The sequence below is a fragment of the Capra hircus genome, chromosome 26, assembly GCF_001704415.2.
Source record: "Capra hircus breed San Clemente chromosome 26, ASM170441v1, whole genome shotgun sequence".
Classification (NCBI taxonomy): domain Eukaryota; kingdom Metazoa; phylum Chordata; class Mammalia; order Artiodactyla; family Bovidae; genus Capra; species Capra hircus.
In genome coordinates this window covers 34,072,752-34,091,141 of record NC_030833.1, presented here as the reverse complement: position 1 = coordinate 34,091,141, position 18,390 = coordinate 34,072,752, and the positions used below count along the sequence as shown (strand labels likewise).

At 37.5% G+C, this 18,390-nt stretch overlaps 1 protein-coding gene across 2 annotated transcripts in view; it reads right to left on the bottom strand.

Annotated features, from left to right (window-relative positions):
• Positions 6,953-18,390, bottom strand: part of BLNK (B-cell linker) — a 77,307-nt gene continuing 65,869 nt past the window's right edge. For both annotated transcript variants that reach the window (XM_018041591.1, XM_018041590.1), the window contains 6 exons: positions 18,121-18,208; positions 17,508-17,539; positions 11,578-11,654; positions 10,598-10,681; positions 9,530-9,685; positions 6,953-7,325 (listed from right to left, as the gene is read on the bottom strand). In XM_018041591.1, the coding sequence (XP_017897080.1) occupies positions 7,206-7,325; positions 9,530-9,685; positions 10,598-10,681; positions 11,578-11,654; positions 17,508-17,539; positions 18,121-18,208 (557 nt within the window). In that variant the 3' untranslated portion in view covers positions 6,953-7,205. The remainder of the gene's footprint in view (positions 7,326-9,529; positions 9,686-10,597; positions 10,682-11,577; positions 11,655-17,507; positions 17,540-18,120; positions 18,209-18,390) is intronic.

The window sequence follows — 18,390 nt, the reverse complement described above, 5'->3', positions numbered from 1 at the left end:
ATAAGACTTTACCCATGTTATTTTGGGGGGTTTTATTTCAGATGTATAATTTTTTTTTTATATATATAAATTCAGTTTTCAGGGATTGAACACTATTGTTAGCAAGTGCCTAAAAGATGTGAAACAGTTTACATACGTCAACTGTATAGGTCCCAAATGGGCCTTTTCCCCCAATAGTTTTATTTTAAAGAAAGCCATACATAGACGCTTCAAGCTATCTTGCTATGCACATTATACATGTACTGTTTTTGTGCAGTTTGTCTACTTTCTTAGAAGTGAAGTATTTTTTGTATAAAACCTGTTACAATTGTGTTTCTTAAATTGAGCCTAAGAATGGAGTTGATTGGAAATATACAATATATATTAATAATGTGTATGGTGTTTGAAGACTGGTAAGCATTGTTAATTTCTGTAACAAACATTTTCTTCCATTAAATTTATCTTGTTTGTGTTTACATATTTTTCTTTTACTGTGCTGAATTCAAATGGGAATTTTATTCTAGTGGGAAATATTTACTTTTCAAAACTTTTTTTTTTCAATGCTAGTGAATGCACAATAAAATATGGGCTTCCCCCACCCCCAAAGTTATAGGTGAAATTTTGTTTTAGAAGGGTAGTACGTATTACAGTATAACTATGCTGGTTAAAAAAACAGCCACAGGGAGACGTCCCTGGCTGTCCAGTGATTAAGACTTCGCCTTCCAATGCAGGGGGTATGGGCTTGATCCCTGGTAGGGAAGCTAAAATCCTACATGCCTCAGGGCCAAAAGACCAAAACAGAAGCATATATATTGTAACAAATTTAATAAAGACTTTAAAAATGGTCCACATCAAAAAATCTTGAAAAGACACAGGGTTATGTTCTTCAGTACCCTAACAACAATAAAACTGAAATGTGGCTGTGTTATGGTTAGATTCACCTGTGAATACAGAAGGGAGAGGAGGAACTATCTTGCCACTGTTTGCAGCAGTATAAAAATATACTTAAAAAAAAATAATGCTAATGTTGAAATACATATTTTTTGCCTTAAGGTTTTAAAAGCTATTTTTTAAAACTTTATGCACCAGTTCCTCTACTGCTGCTAAGTCACTTAGGTCATGTCTGACTCTGTGGGACCCCATAGAGGGCAGCCCACCAGGCTTCTCTGTCCCTGGGATTCTCCAGGCAAGAACATTGGAGTGGGTTGCCATTTCCTTCTCCAATGCATGAAAGTGAAAAGTGAAAGTGAAGTTGCTCAGTCGTGTCTGACTCCCAGCGACCCCATGGACTGCAGCCTACCAGGCTCCTCCGTCCATGGGATTTTCCAGGCCAGAGTACTGGAGTGGGGTGCCATTACCTTCTCCAGTGCATAAAAGTGAAAAGTGAAAGTGAAGTCGCTCAGTTGTGTCCAACTTCCACAAACCCCATGGACTGCAGCCCACCAGGCTCCTCTGTCCGTGGGAGTTTCCAGGCAAGAGTACTTGAGTGAGTTGCCATTGCCAGTTCCTCTAGTTGGTACCTTTTATGAGGTGTTTTTTTTTAACTTAGGTTATTCTGAAGGAAAACCTACTTGAAGCCTCTATTGCCATAGCAGGAAATCTGAAAATAGAAACCTCTATCCTTCTTTCCTCCTAGCTGAAAGTTAGCTAAAGAAGGTTTTTAAAAACAGTATTCATTAATTCAAAGTTCTTAGTACAACTGGAAGAGTTGGTGTTACTTTTTCAATCCAGCTCCTGGGTAAGGAGTTTTTCATTTTTTCCTACTTAGTCCTTCTCCATTGAAAAGGGCCTATTTGTCATTTACTTAAACTAATAGTTTAACTCTTCAGAGTTTATAGTCTTACTAAGTATTCAGCACAGATTGAAATGTAGTTATTTTTAAGAATTTCATTTTTATTAAGGAGTCAACAAGATAACTAAAGGGTCTTAACAAATAACTTAGGCTTTGTAGGCCATTAGTTTCTGTTATAACTACTTACCTGTTGTCATGCTGAAACAGCAATAAACAACATGTGAATGAGTGTGCCTATTTTTTTTTAATTAGTTTCTTCATTTTATTAAAACTTCGTTTAAAAAAATTGTCAGTGGGCTTAATCTGGCCCATCAGATGGTTTTTCCAGCCCTTGCTTTCTCTCATAGATGTGTTCTTAGGTTGAGATTTTTATTCAAAATAGAATTTTAAGAGAGTTTTTTGTGATTCACAGCAACTATAAAAAGGTTCAAAGTATTGAAACTAAATGTGTGTAGATAACGGTTACCACCATAGATGTATTTGTTAAAAAATGTAGTGAAGGTGATGAAAACAATTAGTAGATAGGCCTTTTGTGTGCTAAGAGTAATGCAATTTATGGAGGGATCAAAAATCAAACAATTGCTATGAGAATTTATGTTCAGATTAGATGAGAAATAGATACTAGTTCTTTTAGTGCTTTGAAATCCGTAGTGAGAAAAAGTAATAGAAATTGTGTAAGATGGGGGGAAATGGAGGTGAGCTGAAAACAGAATATAGTATAAATTCTGTGCAGCTCACTTAATGATTATTTCTTGATAAGTGATTCCTTTCACCATTGACATCTGCCTACTGAGGATTTGTCCCATTTGTGTTGAGGTATTGGCTCTGTTCCTTGCCACAGCCTTTGTTATGAACCTTGTTTTGAGCAAAGTGCCTTGGGGAATCTCATCTGTTGAAGCTTACTGACGGATGTTAGTTAAGAGTGTGGTATTTGCAGAAGAATTTCCCTATAGTGGAGAATTGAAATATAGGATCAACTTCGTTGATTTTGGTGTTCATTGCTTTAAGTATGCTCCCTTTAATAATTGGAAAATTAAGAAGTAGTCAGTATCTTAGAAGAGGTGTGTGATAAAGTCTTTGAATTATTTTCTGAGTATTTCTCTAAAATGGTTTCTGTTAATAAATGCCTCTAGTTTAAAAATCTTTTTTCTTTAAAAAGTGAATATCATAAATTATGATACTGTAAATTTGAATAGGACTTCCCAGGTGGCTCAGTGATAAAGAATTTGCCTGCAGTGTAGGAAACATGGGTTATATCTCTGGGTCGGGAAGCTTCCCTGGAGGAGATGGCAACCCACTCCAGTATTCCTACCTGGGAAATCATGGTCAAATGAGCCTGGGGGACTACAGTCCATGGGATCACATAAGAATTGGACATGAGTTAGCAACTAAACAACAAATCTGAATAATGTAGGAAGAATGTTAATGTACTTCAGTTTTGAAAATCATAATTTTAGTCAATGCCAAGAATGTACTTATTTTAAAATGCTAATTTCTAATAGATATTTTTAATATGTTAAAAGATTTCTTCCCTAATACTTTAGAGTCCTTCAACCTAAAATGAAGGTTATATTCAGGTTGCAATTCACATTGCCTCTTTCAATTAAGAAATGTAGGTGCCTGCTCTCTTCAATTATTTCACATTACTAATATTGTTACTGTAGGAAAACAAAATGAAAACTTGGAGAGAGTTTTGCAAATGACTATTTCAATATTTTGAAAATCCAGAAGAGTACATTGAGAAATAGTTAGCTTTGTGAACACTTAACAGTCATTTAGAAGGCAATAAAGGAAGACCCATTTATAATAGCCACAAAATAAAGATCACGTGAATCTGCCAAAAGGAAAACCAAGCTGGGAGAAATGTTTCTGGGTATAAGATTAAATGTAGCACTCTTTGGTTGGTCTCGTTTTCCATGCCTGTGACCTGCAGACGGGTTATATCAAATAGGCAGTGGCAGCTGGGTAGTGGTGCTCATTGCGCCACTTGCAATTCCTGCAATATAAGGGACAGGACAGGACAGCTACAGAAGTGTGTAGCCCCATTTTACCCCACAGCTTGTAACAGACCTACCTGCTCTGGTTAGATTGGCAGTCATGTGACAGTTTACATCTCCCAGGTTTCTGCGGCAGAAGAGCTATTGTATATACGTTAACAGCTAGTGAACCTTGGCACATTCTACTCTCCTTCCATGCCCTTCCCAACCACCAACACAGCTGTTTGACAGGGAACATTCAATGAAGAGCCAAATTCCCAACACTCCCTCTCCCCACAACCTGCGCTATTGCACAGAGGCACAGAGTTTCTGTTCAGGGGAAGGTTGGAGTGAGCATCAAAGACTTGGTAACACACTGTCTGTTGCAAGGGGCCTGACTTTATCTGGATCAGATTGGAGTAGTTTATACCCTATAGTATTGTTGAAAACAGTAGAGCAATCATCTAGCAATTATTGAAGGCCAACAATTGCTGGTGATACCAGTAGCTATCAGTGAGAAGCTTAAAGCTTCTCTTTCTCTTGAGAGAAAATCTGGATAAAACTAGACATCCCTTGTAATCAGAAAGGATGTGTGTGTGCTCAAATCTGCAACCACGTAAGAACAACTCTGGCTGAATGTAGGGCAAAACTTGTAAACTCCCTGAACAGTGAAAGAAATTCCAAGCCATACACAAATCCAATGTAAAGGGTGTAAATCTCACTGATTCAGGAGTCTTAAGCACAACCTCTGATCAATCAGAGTGTGTGCGTGTCAGTCGCTCAGTCATGTTCTACTGTTTGTGATTCCATGAACTAAAGCCCACCAGGCTTTTCTGTCCATGAAATTCTCCAGACAAGAATACTGAAGTGGATAGCCATTTTTTTCTCCAGGGGATCTTCCCAACCCAGGGATCGAACCCAGGTCTCTTGCATTGTAGGTGGATTCTTTACTGTCTGAGCTACCAGGGAAGCCTGATCAATCAGTGGCTAATGACTAAATAGTGTCAACTCAGAGGCAACCCCTAGGCAGTCAGACTTAAGGATAAAACTGAGGGGGAAACAAGTTGACCACTGACATCAGAGGCTGCATACTGTGGGGACAGACTTGGTGAATTAGTTCAGCCAAGTTACTAAAAAGCAAGTCCAGAGTAGGGGACGAGTATACAGAGATCCTGCAATATTATTATAATAACTAAAATTATAAAAACTAAACTGTCTAGTTTTCAACATAAAATTAGACCTTCAAAGAAAGTGTGATATACCAGGGAAAAGGGCACTAGAAACTTCATTTGAGGGGTTCCAGATGTAGGGTGAATGTTAAGCAGCTATTATAAATATGTTCAAAGACCTAAAGGAAACCAGATTTAAAGTATTTAAGTATTTCTGACAGTGTCATATCAAGTGGAAAATATCAATAAGATAGAAATTACAAAAAAAGAACAAAATGAAAATTTTTTAGTTGAAAAGTACAATGACCAAAGTGAAAAATTTAATAGAGAGGCTCAACTGTTGATTTGAACTGGCAGAAGAATCAGCAAATTTGAAGATCAATAAGAGATTTGAAATACGAAGCACAGACAGAAAAAAGAATGAAGAAAAGCAGTCACACCACATACACAAAATGGATTATAAACCTAAATATAAGCAAAAACTATAAATCTTGTAGAAGTAAGATTTATGACCATTGTTTAGTCGAAGCCTTCTTAGAATGACACCAAAATCACAAGTGAAAAAACGAGAGAAAAAAGATACCTCAGTTATTGGAAGACATTGTAAAGTTGATCTGTTTCACCTAGTTTGGATTAATACAGATTTTATTTCAATTTTCATTTTTTAGAAACTTTGCTCTACATAGCTTTATCTCTCCACCCCCAATGCTATTATTGTCATAGATTATAGCTTTATAAATTGTGTGCCCATCAAGGCAGATTTATAATTATTACTTTCTGCATTTTTTTAAAATTAGAAGGGGAAAAAGTTACAAATAAAAATTACATAGTTTTTTTTTTTTGTCCTTTATATTTACCTATGCTGGTGTTTGTATTTACATTTATCAGTTCTGTGTTTTCTTTGTGTAGAATTGCATTACTAAGTAGTATCCTTTAAACTTGAAGGACTTTTTTTGGACAGCAGATCTGCTAGCAATGTTTACCTGAAAATGTGCTAACTTCCTTTTTGAAAACTAGTTTTGCTGAATACAGAATCCTTGAGTGGCAATTTTTTCTATGCAGGACTTTGACTATGTCATCTCACTGCCATTTGGCTTCCATGGTTTCTGACAAGAAATCAGCTGTTCTTATTGAGAGCCCTTCATATGTGAAGAGTCACTTTGCTCTTGCTGCTTTTAGGATTCTCTGTCTTCCAGTAGTTTAATTATGATATTCCTGGTTTTTTCCTTTTTTTTTTTTTAACAGTTTATCCTACTTGAAGTTCATGAAGCTCTTTGGGTTGGTAGACTAATTTTTTTTTAATCAAATTGGGGGAGTTTTTATTATTCAGATATTCTTTCTGACGCTTTTTCTTCTCTGCTTTGGAGACTCACATTTTGAATACTCTACCATGCTTGATAGCGTTCCAGAGGTCTCTAAGGCTCTGTTCATGTCTCTCTCTTTTTATCTTTCTCTTTCTCAGTATAGACAATGTTAATTGATTTATCTTTAAGCTCGTGGATTCTTTCTTCTGCCTGCTCAGATCTGTTGCTGAGCCCCTCTAGTGAATTTTTCATGTCAGTTATTTTACTTTTCAGCTCTATATAAAGTTATAGAATTAACTTGCTGAAAGTCTGTATCTGTATACATCTCTTGTTGGAATTTATATTAATCTTGAGCACTCAAAATGGGGAAGGGAATGTCAACCAACTCCAGTTTTCTTGCCTGGAGAATTCCACGGACAGACCATGAGGTCGTAGAGAGTCAGACACAGCTGAGCAACTAATGCACACACACACAAAAGAACCATTACATCCCCCTTATCTGCACTTATGAATATCATACATTATTATTTTATTTTATACATATTAAAATTTTAAACAGGACATAATTGTCAAGCACTGACAGTAGACACCCTAGTTACATTAGTGCACCAGGACTATTGTGGTGGCCTAAATTTTTAGCAGCTTTGTTTTATCCAAGAATATCATTTTCTTATTTTGGAAGTAAAGTGTTATTTTCTTACATGACCGAAAATACTTTACGCCTTTTTTTTTAATAGAGACATTTATTTGGAGAATATTGGTAGCATATTCTCAGCCTCACCAGATATTAACAATTTTTCAGTTCAGGTAATAGAACAAGTCCTTGTGAGTTTCTTATAAGGAAATCCACAGCTTCCTCATCTGTTTTATTATTGGATGATTCATAACCCAAAATATGAACTTTGGGGGCTTTTTCCTTAAAAGTGGAAGTAGGGAAAATATCTGAAGCAATGATGTTGACTTCCTTTTAAAAATGTTTTTTAATTTATGGAACTTTAACTGCATATTTCAGTCTTGTGGAGTCTTTTGTGTTATTCTGACTGTCAATAAGAACCAGGGGGCTGTGCTGATGATTCTTGATGATTTCAGCAACACTTCCAAAGTACTAGAACAAGAAAACGTAGATGAATTATACATTGGAACTTATATTAACCTTGAGCTCTACTCCTCCCGTATTCTCCCACTCTTTCAGGTTAGTCAAAGTTACTATTCCCAGCTGACATTTTATCCAAAAAAGACTAAATTAACAAAGGCCACAACCTTTGAGGTGTCAGACCCTGGCCAGTCAATAAGATTAAAAACACAACTGACATCCTCAATTAGTATAACTACTTAGAGAAATTACTTTGTTATGTTGTAATATTTTGTTTTTTTATTTAACATCAAATATAAAACTGTCATACATTGAATTTGTCTATCTTTATAAAACATAGACTGTCTGTTATGTTGCATATCTTAGATACAAGGATTGATGTAATAAATTAATCTTAGAATTTAGTGTCAAGAGAGTTATTTCCCAGATTAATTCATGCTTGTTTTTGTGTTTTTTTTTTTAACGAGAAAAACTTTATAAACCCTCATATATCCATTTTTGCTTTAGCGCCTAATAAATTTAGAGCTAAATTAGTGTCTGATTAATAATGGAATTTCATGCAAGGCTGTTACTATACATACTTATTTTTCTGTATATTAATTTCTATTGTCTATTAGTTTTAATTTAAGGCTATCACAATTTTTTTCTGAAAAGTAATCAATGTTTTAAATGAAGGATATAATGAATGTAACACAGACCATGAAATGATATGCATCAATTATACAAAAGTGCTACAAGCTCACAATTATCAAATAAAGCCTTTTAGGGTCATTTTTTAAAAAGTGATAATTGTTTTGCAACACTGCTTTATAATTTAGCAATAATCATCAATTGATTTTTAGTTTTTCATATAAAGATAAACATCTAGAATAAAAAGTGTTTAAAAGCCTTCATTAATTATTTGGATAACTTCCAAACAGTATATATTAAATAAATATTCAGAATATTAGTCAGTTTTTCAAATGAAACACCAGTTGTGTTCTCGATAACTGGCTTCTGAATAGTAGGTCAGGGAGGAGAGGTGAGAGACAGAGACTTCCAAGTACCTTTAGTCTTTATTTCTTACTTTCTCTTCAGTCATTTCCCCATCTTGTGCTTGCCAGTGAATTTTTTATGATACTCATAAAGACATTCATTCTGTTTGTTTGGCACAGCATATTGTTAAACTGAATGTAGTTGGAGGTTAAATTTATGGACTAACAAACCAAGAAATGAAATAGCACAACCTCTTTGCAGTGAATTCCAAATGAAAAAGTGTGTTCTGAACCCAGGAAATACGGGAGAGTTGCTATGCTTACACAAATAAGCATCTCACTCTGTCCTTATGCTCTTCTGAATATTTTTGAGTATTACTTTGTTGCAGTTTGGGGATTGAAATATTTGAAGTAGGGGGTTGACCTGAGTTGAAATATTTGAAGTAAGGAGTGGAGTTGAGGCCTTTTTGTAATATTTTTGTTATTTAAAATACTTTTAATATCCCATATTTAAGGTATAAGCTTATACACATATTTCTGATTTAATTGAATAAAGAATTGAACATAACTTAGTTGCAGTTTCCCCTTAACACTCCTTTTTTCTGTCTACATTAATTCAGTGTATTTGGAATATTCACACATGGACTGAAAAACAATGTGTTTGATAACTCAAAATCCATGATCAATAAAATAAAGCAAATATAGCATATCAAAGCAATAAAATACTCAATATATATCCACATAATGCTGAAACAGTTGCAAAAAAGTTAATCATGTAGATACTTTTTCTACCCCAAAATACTCAAACACAAAGACAAACAGACTTTTTAAGATATCCACATGCTTAATATCATATAACCAAAGTTTTAATTTTTCAATTCAAATTTTCAGTATCTGTGACAAACAATATTTTTATTGTAGATAATTTAAGTAAACGTTTTAAAGGACTGTCATATTTCTAGATGCTAGTATAATAATATGTGTTTATTTTAATATCCATAGGCCAGATATCTGGGGAGTGGGGTGACACTCCGAGCTATTCATTCTGGGATAGGGATGAAGATTCTTTAACCCAAGAAGAATCATTGTTTACCAGAGTTTTCTAGCAGGACAAGGAAGTCTAAAGCCCCTCTAAGAGCTCAAAATTTATCTGAGAGTATTTCAGGACCACTAAAAAGGACAGCTCCTGCATCCACCTTTAAGCCTTTTACAGAAGGATTGGATTAGAGAGAAATTACTGACCTCTTCACCAGTTTTCTTTCGGCCCAAAGCATACTGTTTTGTTGCTTCAATAAATCGCACAGGGATATTATATACTCTCTTATTAAAAAATACAACTAATGTATATGGCTGTTTGGAATCATGGCCAGAGCTCTTCCGAATAAGAAATGATCCATCCTGTTTATTAAAAGAATAATTAAGATTAGTGTTAACTTGTATTTCCATAGGTTAAAAATCAGTTTATGAAAATACCTATATTATATTCAAAAGGTAATTATTTAGGCATATGATTTTTATTACTGATTAGAACTTGTTTTATTTTCTGAGAAAATACTTCAGTAAAATATATACTTATAGAAAACTCTGAATGAGGTCAGTGCTAGTTTTTGAGGCACTGAAGATACTAAGTTTATAGGATCTGGAAATGTGTGAAGGGACACATTAAGGTCAAATCTAAGGGGCACTCTTGAACTAGGAACCATGTTCACAAGTTACCTATGAATAAGAAAACATATTAGACAAATTCCATTCAAAAGCACTATAAGAAGAAAGAAGACACTGGGAACCAAAACATTTCAACTGATAGCACATGGAACTCTGCTCAGTGTTATGTGGCAGCCTGGATGGGAGGGGAGTTTATGAGAGAACGGATACATGTATATGTATCCATATTTGTATGGATATACACAACATTATTTGTTGATCAATTGTACCCCAATACAAAATAAAAAGTTTTAAAAAATGTAACATGGCATTCCAAATTTAATTAAATATCTTTTAAAATATTATAGAATCGTAAATTCAAAAATTATGAACAAAAGGTGGACCAAAAACAGCAAGGAAAAATACAATGAGTTGATTAAACTCAGGAAAGAAGTTGAAGAGAAAGCAAAACTATCTCAGAAATGAAGAAGAAACTATAAGGAGGGCATGGTAACCCACTCCAGTATTCTTGCCTGGAGAATCCCCATGGACAGAGGAGCCTGGCAGTCCGTGGGGTTGCAGAGAGTCGGACAAGCACACATTCTCAGGGTGACAACTGTGCCAGTACAGGCTGAAGACAGAATATGAGATTTAAAACAGTCAGACCTTGTTTGATCTGTATAATGCCTCTTCAGCTGACTTTCGATCACAGGCACCAGCATACCACGGCTTACAGTGAACATCCGCTTCCTGTGAACGAGAAGGCATCGTTAAGCATGAGATGGCACTTCAATGACACTGTAGTTTCTGCACTAGAAACAAAGTCTGCATCACCAGAAAGACCTAACTACATTTGGACCAGTAATCTGAAAATGAGTTTTATGCTTCTTTTGCTCAGCCTGGAGAATCCCAGGGATGGGGGAGCCTGGTGGGCTGCCATCTATGGGGTCGCATAGAGTCGGACACGACTGAAGCGAATTAGCAGCAGCAGCAGCAGCAGCAGCAAGGATGACATAATTTTCCCATTTAGCCTTAGGGGCTGGACTTAATACTTGAACATGAAAACTAAGTTGTGCCAGATTCCTGAACCATTTATTCCTTTCTCCTAAATAAGTTACCATCTCGCTTTCTACTATTATCTTATTGTTGTTGCTACGTGGACTGTTCTGTAATTTACAAAGCATGTTTACAAATATCTTATTTGATTCTTACAACCACTTTGAAGGCAAGATAAATATCTGCCATCATCCTTATTTTAAATTTGAGAAAGCTTAGAGACTTGCCCTTTCTCTGTCTTTTTTTTAAAACTGCTGTTTTATGTGTTTTAATATCATATGCCTCCACAGATCTATTCTGAGAAAATTACATAGTTTAAATAGAATCTATGTGAGAGGGAGAACAATAAAAACAGCACACGTCTTTGCTAGTTTTGAAGAAGCACCAATGGTTATTTACAGCATCCAGAACACAAATTAGAATACATGGAGTGAGGTCTTGACAACTGGGGGGAAAAATGTATTCTGTACCCATCAGCAAACAACAACTCACAAGCCAACTTAAAATAGAAGGTGTTCTCAAGTTTCACTTCCAAATCTCTCTTATAAGAAGGCATGCCCTTTCCTGCAGTTTATGAGTTCATTTCATACCTGTTCTGACAAACTAGAGTTAGATGAAAAGCTGGGTGGTGGGCCATCCATGGTTGGGCTTCCCCCTTCTGGAAATCCTGAAAAGGATTTGAAAAGTCAGTGGATCCTGTTATATCTCGATCGGTTACTATGCCTGTATGTTAGCACTGTGGTGGGTGCTGCAAGGAGCATACACACACTGAAAAATCACACACACCAAAAAATCCTTAAGAGTATTGCTTCTCAAAGTGTGGCCTGAGGACCCTGGGGATCCCCAAGATTCTTTCAAGGGATTTGCAAGGCCTTTTCTAAATACGTATCTCTGTGAAGCCCAATTTTCTTCGTATACTTCAACCAATAAAACATACTGTAACAGGTTGAATGTAGATGCAGATTTGAGAATTCGGCTGTCTCTGTTACTGCAGGCATTTAATAAATTTTAAAAGTGTAAAGCGACGCCACTCTTCTCACTAAATCTTTTTTTAAAATATTTTTTCATAGAAATATGTTACTTATAAATGTAATAAGTTTAACATTTTTTAAAAGGGTTAATAAATTTTTAAAATGTCTTTTAATTAACACATTATTACTAGAAAGAAACACATAAACCATAGTTCTTTGGGTCTGCAGTGCTTTTAAGAGTGTTAGAATGGTCCTGAGGTCAAAATGATTGAGAATTGCTGCTTTAAGTACAAACTCCATCTAAATGTGGAGACATGAAATGGAGAAAATACTTGGCTGTATTCATTCATTCAAAAGCTTTGGGAATATACAGCTGTCAACAAAACAGCAAAATATCCCTCCCTCCTCAAGCTTAAACTTTAATGGAGTGAGATAGGCAATAAAGATATAAGTAAACATACATATAATATTACAGAGTCATAATGGTATGAAGAATAGACAGGGGAGCGGCGGTGGGTAGCTGTGGGCAAGTAGTATGTTTATATAGACAAGTCAGGGAGACTTCACTGAGGTGACACCTGAGTAAGATCTGCAGCTGGAGAGGGAGCAGGCATGTGTATATCTCAGGGAAGGATGTTCCAGGCATAGGAAACAGTGAATGCAAGGGTCTGGCAAATTTGAGGAATAGAGAGGTAGCCACTGTGCCTGGGGAGCAGTGAGAAAAGGGGAGAAGAATAAGGAATGAAGTCAGACAGGAGGTGGGGAACGGGCAAGGTTTGTGGGACTCCTGGGACACTTAACATGACTTGAGCTTTAACAAGCATGGCATGGGAAGCTTTTGGAGGGTTTTGAACAGAATAGTAAAATTGTCTGCCTGTCTTTTAATAAGGTCACTCTGGCTCCAGGGCTGAAAATAGAGAGAAGGGGGTAAGAACAGCGAGAGGAGACCAGTTGTGTGTTGCAAACCCAGACGGGAGATGACGGTGCCTTGAAGCAGACAGTATCAGTGGGAGTAGCAACAGTGATTGGATTCTGAACATATTGTGAAGGAACAGTTGGAAGGAGTGTGAGGAAAGCAAGCGAAGGGTCATGGGTGACTCTAAGGTTTTGACCAGAGCAACGAGAGTTGTCCTTCCTTAGGAGGGAAAGTCACTTAGAGGAACCAAGTGCTTCAGATAAAATCCTGGATGTTCAAAGGTGAGAGCCACCATTGTTAACAGGAGGGAGCAGTGTGGCAGGCCCAGCAAGGTTAGGTATGAAGGAAGGCTGTCTTCTAACAGATGGGGACAATACTCCCAGATGGGAACAACATAAGAGGTGGCCACGTGCTTCTAAGGTACATAGTACAAGGTGGTACACATGGACATCACCAGATGGTCAACCCCGAATTCAGACTGATTATATTCTTTGCAGCCAAAGATGGAGAAGCTCTATACAGTCAACAAAAATAAGACCGGGAGCTGACTGTGGCTCAGATCATGAACTCCTTATTACCAAGTTCAGACTCAAATTGAAGAAAGTAGGGAAAACTGCTAGACCATTCAGGTATGACCTAAATCAAATCCCTTATGATTATACAGTGGAAGTGAGAAATAGATTTAAAGGCCTAGATCTGACAGATAGAGTGCCTGATGAACTATGGAATGAGGTTCGTGACATTGTACAGGAGACAGGGATCAAGACCATCCCCATGGAAAAGAAATGCAAAAAAGCACAATGGCTGTCTGGGGAGGCCTTACATATAGCTGGGAAAAGGAGAGAGGCGAAAAGCAAAGGAGAAAAGGAAAGATATAAGCATCTGAATGCAGAGTTCCAAAGAATAGCAAGAAGAGATAAGAAAGCCTTCTTCAGCGATCAATGCAAAGAAACAGAGGAAAAGAACAGAATGGGAAAGACTAGAGATCTCTTCAAGAAAATCAGAGATACCAAGGGAACATTTCATGCAAAGATGGGCACAATAAAGGACAGAAATGGTATGGACCTAACAGAAGCAGAAAATATTAAGAATAGGTGGCAAGAATACACGGAAGAACTGTACAAAAAAGATCTTCACGACCAGATAATCATGATGATGTGATTACTAATCTAGAGCCAGACATCTTGGAATGTGAAGTCAAGTGGGCCTTAGAAAGCATCACTACGAACAAAGCTAATGGAGGTGATGGAATTCTAGTTGAGCTGTTTCAAATCCTGAAAGATGATGCTGTGAAAGTGCTGCACTCAATATGCCAGCAAATTTGGAAAACTCAGCAGTGGCCACAGGACTGGAAAAGGTCAGTTTTCATTCCAATTCCAAAGAAAGGCAATGCCAAAGAATGCTCAAACTACCACACAATTGCACTCATCTCACATGCTAGTAAAGTAATGCTCAAAATTCTCCAAGCCAAGCTTCAGCAATGCGTGAACCATGAACTCCCTGAGGTTAAAGATGGTTTTAGAAAAGGCAGAGGAACCAGAGATCAAATTGCCAACATCCACTGGATCGTGGAAAAAGCAAGAGAGTTCCAGAAAAACATCTATTTCTGCTTTATTGACTATGCCAAAGCCTTTGACTGTGTGGATCACAAGAAACTGTGGAAAATTCTGAAAGAGATGGGAATACCAGACCACCTGACCTGCCTCTTGAGAAATCTGTATGCAGGTCAGGAAGCAACAGTTAGAACTGGACATGGAACAACAGACTGGTTCCAAATAGGAAAAGGAGTACGTCAAGGCTGTATATTGTCACCCTGCTTATTTAACTTCTATGCAGAGTACATCATGAGAAACGCTGGACTGGAAGAAACACAAGCTGGAATCAAGACTGCCGGGAGAAATATCAATAACCTCAGATATGCAGATGACACCACCCTTATGGCAGAAAGTGAAGAGGAGCTAAAAAGCCTCTTGATGAAAGTGAAAGAGGAGAGTGCAAAAGTTGGCTTAAAGCTCAACACTCAGAAAACGAAGATCGTGGCATCTGGTCCCATCACTTCATGGGAAATAGATGGGGAAACAGTGGGAAAAGTGTCAGACTTTATTTTGGGGGGCTCCAAAATCACTGCAGATGGTGACTGCAGCCATGAAATTAAAAGACACTTACTCCTTGGAAGAAAAGTTATGACCAACCTAGATAACATATTCAAAAGCAGAGACATTACTTTGCTGACTAAGGTCCGTCTAGTCAAGGCTATGGTTTTTCTTGTGGTCTTGTATGGATGTGAGAGTTGGACTGTGAAGAGGTCTGAGGGCCAAAAGATTGATGCTTTTGAACTGTGGTGTTGGAGAAGACTCTTGAAAGTCCCTTGGACTGCAAGGAGATCCAACCAGTCCATTCTGAAGGAGATCAGCCCTGGGGTTTCTTTGGAAGGAATGATGCTAAAGCTGAAACTCCAGTACTTTGGCCACCTCATGCGAAGAGTTGACTCATTGTAAAAGACTCTGATGCTGGGAGGGATTGGGGGCAGGAGGAGAAGGGGACAACAGAGGATGAGATGGCTGGATGGCATCACGGACTCGATCGACGTGAGTCTGAGTGAGCTCCGGGAGATGGTGATGGACAGTGAGGCCTGGCGTGCTGCGATTCATGGGGTCGCAAAGAGTCGGACACGAGTGAGCGACTGAACTGAACTGAACTGAAGGGTTTCCACAGTTTGGGCAGCTGAGGGAGTTCAAGGCTGACATTTTCTGATCCCTGGATATGTGCTAGTCCTGTTCTGTTTTCCGAGTCTTAGCTCATTTTCCCCTCACATGTGCCCTATGTAGGAGGAGCTCTCAGACCCTGTTTTATAGATAAGGTCTTACCCGGCCACTGCAGCCCTCACTGCCTCCATTCCTGTCTGTGCCCACCCCCTGCCTCTTTGCTTCATTTTTCTTTACCGTATGACTTATCTAGTTGTTTATGTTTCCTATCTCCTCCAGTAGAATAGAAGCTCCACAAGGGAGGGACTCATTTGTTTTGTTCACTGCTGTAGCCCCTGTGTCTAGAATCAGTTCAGTTCAGTTGCTCAGTCATGTCTGACTCTTTGTGACCCCATGAACTATAGCACGCCAGGCCTCCCTGTCCACCACCAACTCCCGGAGTTTACTCAGACTCATGTCCATCGAGTCGGTGATGCCATCCAACCATCTCATCCTCTGTTGTCCCCTTCTCCTCTGGCCTTCAGTCTCCCAGCATCAGGCTCTTTTCAAATGAGTCAGTTCTTCACATCAGGTGGCCAAAGAATTGGAGCTTCAGCTTCAGCATCAGTCCTTCCAGTGAATATTCAGGACTTAGTTCTTTTGGGATGGACTGGTGGGATCTCCTTGTAGTTCAAGGGACTGTCAAGAGTCTTCCCCAACACCACAGTTCAAATGCATCAATTCTTCGGCGCTCAGCTTTCTTTATAGTGCAACTCTCACATCCATACATGACCACTGGAAAAACCATAGCCTTGACTAGACGGACCTTTGTTGGCAAAGTAATGTCTCTGCTTTTCAATATGCTGTCTAGGTTGGTCATAACTTTTCTTCTAAGAAGCAAGTGTCTTTTAATTTCATGGTTGCAGTCATCATCTACAGTGATTTGGGAGCCCCTCAAAATAAAGTCTGTCACTGTTTCCATTGTTTTCCCATCTATTTGCCATGAAGTGATGGCACCAGATAACATGATCTTAGTTTCCTGAATGTTGAGTGTCTAGAATAGTGCCTGGCATATAGCAGATGGTTAATAAGTATTTGCTAATTGAAAGAATGACTTGGGTTAAAAAACAGTAAAGGGTATAATAAAACTTTACATAGTAAAAAAAAAAAAATTCTATAGCTACACCATTTCACTTTGTGTTCAGAATTTTAGAAAAGTTATATTTTGTTTCATTTATTTAAGATGAATCAACATCCAGTTAAAACCTAGTAAACAGATTTATGTTTATTTAAACACATGTAAATTTTATATACAATAATTATATTCTTTATTTAAATGTATCAAATCTCAAATACTTTGGAATATTTTTCATGTTATCCATGTCAGGAAGGGTTTTGTTTTGTGTTTTCATTTTTTCCCCTAGATTAAGGAGAAAGCAAATCGAGGTTTGGGTAATTGTGTTCTGTGAGCCTGATTTCATATATTTTTAAGGTATTGTATTATTTGCCTTGGGAAAATTATTCAGATATTTTCTAAATCTTCTTTTCAGGGTACCTTTTATAGATACATTTTATAATAATTAAAAGGTATTTTAGATTTAATTTAAATATCATTTATTGAAGACCTTCTATGTATCAAGCACAATATGTTGTTTTACTTAATCATCTTATTTTGAAAAAAGTTATATTGTTGTGAAAAAAATTAAATAAATGATGATCAGTAAAATAATCAAAACTAAAAAGGAAAAAAGTAAGAATGATCCCAAATCTATTTACTTTTTGGAACAGCTCTATTAAATAAGTATTCTTGGCCCCATTTTACAGATGAGGAAGCAAGCTGGAGAGAATACTCCACTGGAAGAGGCAGTATTTCCCTGGACCCCTGGGTAGAGACATGAAGAGCCAGCTCACACAATAGATATTGCTCTTCCTGCCTTCATTGTACTTACTTGGCAGAGGTATGGGTTTTTGATGAACTGCCCTGAAAGGAAGAAATTCAGATTAATTAAAGGGCAATGCACAAGATGAATAAGTTTCACTTTTTATTTGCACTGAAAATACTCTGAACAGGTGCATCACAAAGGATCAACAGGAAGAACCAATAAACCATATCTAAAGACAGGAGAGGCACTACAGCCTTCAAGAGAAGTAAGATTATTCCCTTTAGTTTCTTTAAAAGAAGGAGGGTTAGCTTGTGTTAGATTTTACTTCAGTCCAATAATTAACGGAAATATTAGTTAAGTCTCTGTGATTCTAAGCAGTTCTTTTAAAGTTGTTGCTTACTTAACATTTTTTAAAAATTTAATTGCAAAGCTGCTGCTGCTGCTGCTGCTAGGTCGCTTCAGTCATGTCCGACTCTGCGACCCCATGGACTGCAGCCTACCAGGCTCCTCCGTCCATGGGATTTTCCAGGCAAGAGTACTGGAGTGGGGTGCCATTGCCTTCTCCAACTGCAAAGCAATAAAATACTAAATCTTTACTGATCACTATAAGCGAGTGTTTCTGTGCAGTATGACAATACAGATGTTAAGGAAACGTATTTTCAAAGGAAAAGATTCTTACTTCTGGGCAGGAGGAGGAAACACCGGTGACTGCATATTTTCTTGTCTGTGACTAGATCCCCGGTGGCGTTCAGCAGGTATAGGTTTTTCTGCATTAAGGAAATGATTATATTAGGATTAGAAGGAAATGTCTGTCCCCATGCCCAAACCCAGTATCAACTGAGAAGAACTGAGTTTGGTCAAATGTCTTCCCATGAGCAAGTCTTTCACCAAGAAGCTCTGAAGCCATGAAATTTGCTCAGAGTTGTACTTACTTCCTGTAGAGGCTCAC